The 9064-nt window shown below is 35.5% G+C and overlaps 1 protein-coding gene and 1 non-coding gene across 7 annotated transcripts; both read right to left on the reverse strand.

The window, feature by feature from the left end:
• Positions 1-217: 217 nt before the first annotated feature.
• Positions 218-290, reverse strand: TRNAR-CCG (transfer RNA arginine (anticodon CCG)). Its single transcript has one exon. It is a non-coding gene; the product is annotated as a tRNA-Arg (tRNA).
• A 747-nt stretch (positions 291-1037) lies between these two features.
• LOC144569869 (uncharacterized) lies at positions 1038-8747 on the reverse strand. Of its 6 annotated transcripts, none has more exons than XR_013516171.1 (14): positions 8593-8739; positions 7554-7880; positions 6937-7111; positions 6191-6274; positions 5417-5658; positions 4676-4916; positions 3781-3860; positions 3592-3676; positions 3002-3133; positions 2657-2736; positions 2491-2534; positions 2204-2288; positions 2012-2068; positions 1038-1614 (listed from the first exon to the last, which is right to left on the reverse strand). XR_013516171.1 is itself a non-coding variant. In XM_078320341.1 (14 exons), the coding sequence occupies exons 2-14, from the start codon at positions 7808-7810 to the stop codon at positions 1472-1474; spliced, it is 1743 nt and encodes a 580-aa protein (XP_078176467.1). In that variant the 5' UTR covers positions 7811-7814; positions 8593-8747; the 3' UTR covers positions 1038-1471. The 6 variants fall into 6 exon arrangements, 4 of the variants coding, with proteins under 4 accessions (XP_078176467.1, XP_078176468.1, XP_078176469.1 ...); XR_013516170.1 differs by having other exon boundaries at positions 2204-2379; positions 2491-2538; positions 2623-2736; XM_078320341.1 differs by having other exon boundaries at positions 2491-2538; positions 2623-2736; positions 7554-7814; positions 8593-8747.
• Positions 8748-9064: the final 317 nt, after the last annotated feature.

The following is a 9064-nucleotide window of genomic DNA, read 5'->3' on the forward strand; positions in this document are numbered from 1 at the left end:
ATCTCTGTTTATCCATTTGTTGCACATCTGTACGAGTACGACCTGACCGCTGTAACAAAAAATATTACACGTTACTGATACTAGAAGAGGTCAAAATCCACTTTTGTTCTCGGTGCTTGATCCACTAACCCGGATGTTTTGAACTCACAAAAACGGCCAGTACAAAATAGACCAGGAAAAGTTTATTGATGATGAATGCTTTTCTAAAATAGAAAAACGATCGCGATGGGACTCGAACCCACAATCTCCCGCTCCGGAGGCGAGCGCCTTATCCATTAGGCCACGCGATCCTTGTTGTTTTCATGTGACATAATATTATATTCTACTAATACTTCAGTTACAATTTTATATGCATACCACCAAAAACTCCACCGTGGATCCGAACCGTTGAATTGAGTTTTTACGAATCTTATAATGAACCCCTACCTATATTTTTAGTAGGTCCGAATTTTTTATAGCTGGGCTGGTTCATTCTATTTCTACCGCAAGGAGACACACTATCCACCGTGGATCCGAGATGAGCATTTGTTTTGATGGTAAGGATTCCGGATTTGCGATATAATTAAACAACCTTATTTTTATTTTTATTTTTTTTAATCTGAAGAGGCGGTACAGGCTCACTTTCATAGTTTGCTAGGTCTATAGAGAAGCTAGACTATCATCAAGCTAATACACCCAAGTGGTTTCTAAAACTCCACAAAGGCATATTTTAAAGAGATTTAATCCACTCAAAGAATGATCTCGAATGAATAAAATTCCACCACTGAACAAGATCAAATATCTCTTAGACTAATTCGGTTTCTCCTTCAAGCGGATATTAACAGATATTAAGACCATACACTGGTCAGGTTTCTCCTTTGAATGCAAAAGAACTAGCATTTAATCTAATGACAAAAGCACATGATCTCTACATAAGAGGTCATCGGTTTAAAACCCGAATAGAAGAAATCATTTGTTGTATTACACGGATATTAAATAGTTGGGTGGCTCGACCTCCAATCTTTACTCAAAAAAAGAACATACATTCAGAATGCATTAAGATATAATATATTTCCATAAAGATATCATATACACTCTTTGGACAAAGTACTTGCATGCAGTAGGCACCCAATAGTTCGACTTTGATGAATACAATAACCTTTTGCAAGAAGAACTCTACATGAACTTAAGATACAAATAACCAATAAGAAAAGAGGAAAAAGAACACTACGCCACACAGGCTGCATACTAGCTACACCTATAATTCCCATCCAACAAATATCAGAATTAAATATACAACAAAAAACAACAAACAAATCAACTCCAATGCATGCAGCCGTTAGGTTATTGTTTACAAAAAACTTGGGGGTAAGGAGGAATTAACCATACAGTCGAATTACAAAGGCTAAAAATTCCCTTTTTTCTATTTTCTCAGATTATTTTATCTTTTTCTATGATAAAGTATTTTTCTTGTAGGACCCCACCAAATGGGCTATTTATGCCTAGTGAGGGGATGATCAGGAGAAGAAATACTTGAATGAGGCGATGGCTCGAGGCTTTCTGGTACCTCTCTGTGTGTAGGCAATAGGTTTAGGAAGCTTCCTTGTGAAGGCACCTCATCGGAATCTGCACTCTCTGCACCAATGTAAAAATAAGCATACTTCATATATCTAAGATTACATGGTATTCATATCACAAGGATATTAGCAAGTCCCATTCTGTAAACACAAGCAGTGCCGGTTTTTAATATAAGCAAGTCCCTTAACTATACCCTGGTCAGTAACAACAAAAATTGATTTTCATAGTTGAATTTTTATTTTGAATGTCACTTTCTCAGCTGTGTGCTTGCACATGTACGTGTGCATTTAGATGATTCAGATGAGGAGAATAGGTCAACATATGTATCCAATCAGCCTATACATATTAGGCCCAAGCAACAAGAAGGTAGGCAGTCTTCGTGTAATTATTATCTAACCATAAATTAAACCAAAACAAATTGAAATAACTAAAAATGAAATTGGTGATTCATTACCAAACAACGACTTGATGGTTGGCCTCTTTGGTTTGTTGTTTTTTTTCCTCAACTCAGCTGCAAATTATTACAAAAGAAAGCAATGTTAAATATCATGTGTTTAAAATTTGTGTGAGTTTGTTAAAAGCACAAGCCATTAACTTCCAAATATTTGAGTTAAACAATCCTGAATGAATATTTGTTTGTGCAAACCTATTCCAGGGATTTCATGATCAGTCACGATTTCAAAGTTCTTGTAGGTGTAACCAACGAAGTTGACATCCTTGGACGGAAGCATCTGTTACATTGGAAGTGTCTTTAAAATCATCCAGAGCAAATAAACAGATAGTCAACAAAAGCATCATCAAAAAGTACTTGAGAGTGTTTTCCTAAAAGGGTTTAGTGCAAATAAAGTCCATGTTGATGCAAAAAAAAATATAATAAATAATGCTATTAATAATTATAGAACCAAATACAAACAGTACTGGAAGTCCCAATACCTTTCTCCAAGGACCAGATTTTGAAGAGGATTGCCCAGGTGTTCCTGCCTGCATTAGAACAAAAAATTTCAAACTTAACAAATTGTGCTGATTAAATGGTCAAAGTATAAGCAAAAAGATAATATAAGTCACCTCCTCAAACTTCTCAAAATTTTGAGTATCCAACTCGCCATTGACCTCTGGTATGAAGGCAGCTTCCATCTGGTATAGTTTTTCCCATTGCATCCCTCTAAACCATGGATGCGCCTATTATTTCAACATGTAAACATGAGAGAAATATGAAATATTATGAGAAGTAATATGCATGTATATGACACACCCTAGAAATACCATTCCCGTCCTACACAACGAAAAATATTGATAAAGCTCTGTAAAAACCTCGAGAAGTCAACCTATACCATTGCTACTCTGACTTCTTCCAAAAGTACCCAAATAACCCACCTATACTCACTTTGAATCTTGAAATTTTGCAGGGCATGCATGAAATTCACCTGTACTGCTTATATGTTACCTTAATTTCATGGGCACCTCTTGTCCCAAGCCGCTGCTCCACATTACACAAAAGCTTGCAGATAAGGTCTTTCGCTTCTGGGGAAAGTTTTGCCTCTTCAGGGAACTTAAGATGCATTCTCCAATTTACAATCTGGCATGAAGAAGCAAGTCTTAAAATGAAAAAAGGTAGAATATAAGCTGCAACTCTCCCTCTGGTTAATTGTAATCTGCTTTATTTTGAACTGAAAGGTGCTGCAAGTCAGTTTCTAAATATACCATTTTCCATTATATAGTTAGTAACTAGTTGACTATAATAAACAAGAAAACAAACATTACAACACAAATATACTGTACCGAAGTCTTAACTACAGTACTCATTCAACTTTATGACTGGTAAATAGAGGTCCCATTACAGTAAATTCTTTTTCCAGACCTATCGATAGTTCAACAACAAAGGTGAGAAAATGTGTTCTGCAATTTCTTAATAAGATAAAAAGTCCTTTTCAATGTTTGGTGTACAAATCAAAACTTGCAATTGGAAAATGTTTCAGACCAACTAAATATGATAGCTCTCAGCGAACTTGAAAGCATACTAAAAGTTATGCAAACCTTCCTACAAGTAGACATAGGATCCTCTGAATAAAATGGAGGATAACCCACAAGCATTTCGTACATTATTGCTCCAAGCGACCACCTGATAACAAAACAAAAATAATTAGGCTTCTCCCATATAAACGTACAAGAAACAGATATGAGGGTGCAGATGCAAAACAAGCAACAAAGATTAGCAGCACGTACCAATCGCACTCCATCCCATATCCTTTCTTAAGTAAAACTTCTGGAGCAATATAATCAGGTGTGCCCACAGTAGAGTAAGCCTGTTATTACCAAAAACCAAAAGCAAAAGAAATGATGATATTAAATGGATGCCTCTAGTACAGGATAAAATAAATTATGAAGAAAGAAACAATCTCAACAGGACAGCTTAGCACATAGTGATTCCTACAGTCTTGAGAATGAATCTCATGAAACTGGTAAAAGTCACCCAAAATGATAATATCAGAGTTGCTTGCCTCAAACAGTGCATGACAAGTTCCATTAAGAACTATCCTTTGCTTTTTGTGTTCACAATCCATTTTTAACTTGACAATCTTGACAATGGGCTCACTTACAATGCTGATGTTCTGATGTAATATATATACGATATTAAGTATCATGCACATAAGGAACATTAGATTTAGATCCAACGCATGTTTACAGTGCATCGAATATTTGAAATTTGCAAATTATGTGTTTATCATCCTTAGCTGGTTTCTGAAAAATACTCAGCTTGCATAAAATTTAAAAGGTAAGCTATGCATATCCCCATGACAAATCCAAATAGTTTTTAAAATCCCCTATACTTGTTTTGGAAAAGGTAGTCAGACTATCAAGTCAAGATATCGACCAGATCATGTCCTTTTTTTCCCTTTTGAATTAACTGTTCGGCTGGGAGGTCAACTAATAAATTAAACAGAACGAGGCAATTACAAATTAGGGGTCAACCAGTACATAATCTTAGCTACTTGCTAACAAACAAACCCACCAATGTTATTTATGGTACAAGCAGGCTATAAAGGCATCAATCCTTGTTAATCATCGATAGTAAAATTAGCAGGGGTATGGTTATAAATAAAAATACCCCGTTGCTTACCAAGGTACGACGGTTCTTCTGCCAGTGCTGAAGCTGCTCCTGTTGTGTGCGCCTAGGCACAGAGGAGGTGCTGACACGATTAGGGTTTCCATCCAGAGGTGGTCTTGTAACTTTTCCTGTTGAGTTCTCAGGCTCGTTTAAGTTAGGGAAATTATTGCTATCGAGCGGTTTGCACAGACCAAAATCTGACAATTTTAAATGGCCCTGCTTGTCTAGTAACAGATTATCCGGCTTTATATCCCTAAAAAGTTGGATCAGGAGGAAATAGCAAAAATATGAATCAGTATCGCTATTATTCATTTGCCAAGTCCTTTGAAAATTAATCCCACTATTTAATCTAATAAAACTAATACCCGCCAGGTTTACATGTTAAAGTTGCAAAGGTGTACAGCAATCAGATTCCAACCCAAGAAAAAATGTATATAATTGCAATTGCTAGTTATTGCAACTAAGAAAAAGCATTGTGAATTTTTGAAACATCCTCGCTAATAACTCTTGCAGGGTAAAACACCATTACCGAAAACAAGGTCCTAGACATTTATGTTCCATCTGGAATGTACAAACAGAATAAAAATAATAAAAGTAAACAAAAGACTAAAAAAGATGAGGTTAACCAAAGATTAGTGTTTAAAGGAATAGTTCCGGGCTCTAATACTAGTACCGTACCAATTAAGAAGGAATCCTTAATTAACCTTTATAATAAATTCACAAACCAAAGAAACATAAATGTAAACTAAGTACCGATGGATGTAATTATGTTTGTGTATGGACTCAATAGCCAACACTGTCTCTGCTACATAAAACCTTGCCTCCTCCTCGGTCAATGTATCTTTACGCATAAGCAAAGTCATCATGTCACCGCCTGGTAAATATTCCATGATTAAGTAAAGGAATTCTTCGTCTTGAAAGGAGTAACAGAGCTTCACTATGTATGCACTATCCACCTCAGCTAGAAGGTTTCTCTCAGCTTTTACATGCTCCACCTAAAATTTATTTAATTTGTATGATCAAAGGAAGGCATTTGGAATGTATAGATGTCACGACATTTCAACTAAAAAAAGGGTAGCTCACATTGAAATGACCCCAATTGCCCCATCGGCCAATAAAATACTCACATTATCCTTACTTCCTCATGATATAGTTTATTTCAGGATGTAGAATACAGTCGATATTTTTTTTGAAAACCTTTGTAGAGGCTGCGAAGTCGTGAAGGGGAATCGAACTCTCAACCTTTGGGTACAACAACTCTAGGACATTTTCCTAGCCAATTGTGCTACCTCCCCTTTCTCATACAGTCGATAATTTGGTTATAGTATTTATGCAAAAGAGTAGGGACGGAATAGTGAGGGGTATTTTTGTTTTTAGGTTATGTTCCAATAAACTAAATAAAAATAAAATAAAATTGGCCATTCATTCTAAAAACTAACAACAGGCCATGAACGTTTGGAGTGTGCAAAATTACTAATCCATGCAGAAAGATGAACACAAACTTAAGAAGGATAGACAGCATATTACCTGTCCCCTACGAAGCATTTCTGACTTTTTGAGCTTTTTCATAGCATATACATTTCCTGAAGTTTTTTCTTTACAAATTCGCACCTGAAAAATATAACCAAATTAAAGGGAAAAAATAAAAGGGCCACTGATTAGAATAAGATAAATATATACAAATCTAGATCCCTACAGATTGATTCAATATAAGATAGTAAGATTCAAGAGTGTGCATTGGAGTCCTTATTGCCTAGTGACTTTTGTTTTATTGTCCCTTTATTTTAAGTCTAACAAAGCACCTGAATGTACATGGATAATGAAAGTTATGTCAATAAAATGAAGTATGAATATGTCTACTGAAAAAAAATTGCATACGTTTGCAAACAATATTCTCAGTTACTTGCAATTAGCATCAAACGTTTATCATATTCACAACGCCCGATAAAAAAATAAAATGAAGATAACACCTAACCATTAAGTTAGTGCAATGAAGATCAAATATTCACATGCCTTAAAAAGTAACATGCATGCCCTTAATAGAAGGTTTAGCACTTGATTCTGAATTCAATGGAACTGATTAGCAACCAACTTTCTAAATCTTAAACTTGAATTTGTCAGTTATGTCTTAATGGCAAGATCTGGGCAGTTTGGTTTGAGCTTAGATCAAAACATCAGGGGCAAATTAGTCCCCTTTCTGAAACTGAGACATGTTGGGTATATCAACAAGTACAGTAAATCAATAGAGTTATCTAGAACACCCTTAGACTTACCTCCCCAAAGGCACCTCTACCTATAATCGTCAGGAGGTCAAAATCGTCAACTCCCATTTTGTGTCTTTGCAGGCGCATGTATTCCGTTTCCTTTTTCTCTAAATTTTTCAGAATATCATTTTTCTCTTCCTTTGATACCTCTGCATCAGCTAGTTTCCTTTCCAAAACCCAGCGCCTATTAGAAAAATATCAAAGTATGTGACAAAAGCACCTAACCATTACATAAATTAAATTAGGCAAGATATTTTACAGATCAACACATTTGCCACTTAAATTAAACACATGCTTACTTAATGGGAGGAGCAAGGATAGAAGTTGTTAAAGATGGATGGAATTATGCATGGAAAAGATCACTTTTTTGCACCATGGTCTGCCCCCTTGTTTAAAGATACTTTGGTTTCATTCAACCTTCCCCTTTATTCTTCATCATAGAAAGGATTATTACATTGGAGATGTTTCATGTAAAAAATAGTAGTTATATACTTATATAATACCCTTAGATTATTCCCCGCATTTCACGTAAGCTTCAAAGAAATTGTCATGTAGGACCATGTAACTAATTTCTGTGTACCGTGAAAAAGGACAACACATCTTATAGTTTTTCAATTCAATATTACCTCTCTTTCCTTTCTTGCAACGACTTCATCTGTGTCTTATAGTGATTTTCAATATATTGCTTTGCAGCTGCCACTTTCTGCTTTGTAACATTAGACGGTGCCTCATCATTAGTCGGTGGCTTCCCCAGCTCCTTCCCATTGCTGTTTCCCGTTCCATTTCCTTCGTCCTTTTTCTTTGTCGGTGATTTTGATTTATCCCCAGCTGGAGTCTTGTCTCTCGGTTGAAATTTATGAAACCAACTCCTTGCCGAATCCATCCTTCTACGATGATGAATCCATTACAACTTTTAGGAAGAGAAATATTGATTTAATTTCACTTGATCAAGCCTGCATTACTAAATTGCATCAGTAGCAGATTGATGGGGAAATTCTCATGGTGCTCTTGCAGTTAATGTGGCCAGTCAGTTCAAAAATGAGCCGACCAGCTACAAAACAGACACAGCACAAGATCCAAAGAGAAAACAGAATCATTATAGCAGCTCTAATTTATGAATAAAGCAACCTTTGAATACCAAATACTTGTCCTCAAAGCTTAAGCAAAATTCAAAATTCACAAAACCATCTACTGAACCAAATTAATTTTGCACAAAAAATAAACTCTTGGTAGTACATTAACTGTACTAATGCATAAGTAGGGAAGGGAGAGAGTAATTTAATTCCTTGAGTAAAATTATAAAGGGTAAAAATGCTCCAAATAGCATTTAAGATATTAAGTAAATTGAACTAGACTGTGGATCAATGAGACACCCAGTTGACCCTCACTTGTGTAAAATTTATTACTTCCAGATAAAAAGGTCAAATTTAGCAAAAAAATCAAACGATCGGTAAACCAGAGACGAGAGAGGGGATGGCCAAAATTAGGACCTTCTACCATAGCAAGCAATAGTTCACTGATGCTACCATGGTTTGGAGAATCTATGGCAGCTCGCGATCTGATTATTTCGCGATTTTCCAAACCGAGACTGACTGCGTTTTGGTTTCGAGCAAAAGAACTATTGAATCGGAAGAGAGAAAGAGAGAGAGAGAGAGAGAGACTCGCCTAATACGCCGATTCTTACTTCCCTCTAGTGAGTCTTCAGATTTGATTTCTTTTACCGATTCTGCAAAGTTGGATGTGATTGATGACCAGAAGAGAGAAATTGGGGGTAGCGTGAAGTATGTTTTGTTAATTATAAGGGGAAAATAGGCAATTTTCTTGGGCCGGATTTTTACAGATTTATCACTTAATTTATGACAATTTATTTAATTAATTATTAAAAGAGAAGATTTTGCTGTCTGGAAAACGACACTTTCAATTTGTTCATCGTTCTCATTACTGTAAATTATCTATAAAATTGACAGTTACCACAACTATACGGTATTCACATATATGTCAATAAAGAATTAAAGATGATGGATTAATGATTATTTATTTCAGATCTCCATTATGTAATTAGGTCCTTACTTGTTTTGGCGAATTTTTTTTAGAAACCATAAATGAAAAAATAAATTTTACCAAACCAAATTAATTT

This window comes from Carex rostrata, chromosome 18 (genome assembly GCF_964058835.1).
Source record: "Carex rostrata chromosome 18, lpCarRost1.2, whole genome shotgun sequence".
Lineage (NCBI taxonomy): Eukaryota > Viridiplantae > Streptophyta > Magnoliopsida > Poales > Cyperaceae > Carex > Carex rostrata.

Bases quoted from the DNA above. Each gene is read 5' to 3' on its own strand.
- LOC144569869 (XM_078320341.1), bottom strand. From the start codon at position 7,810: ATGGATTCGGCAAGGAGTTGGTTTCATAAATTTCAACCGAGAGACAAG. The intron at 7,112-7,553 runs GTAATATTGAAT...TTTTTCTAATAG, and splicing joins TTGCAAGAAAGGAAAGAGAG to GCGCTGGGTTTTGGAAAGGA. The intron at 4,917-5,416 runs GTACTTAGTTTA...CCAACTTTTTAG, and splicing joins AAACATAATTACATCCATCG to GGATATAAAGCCGGATAATC.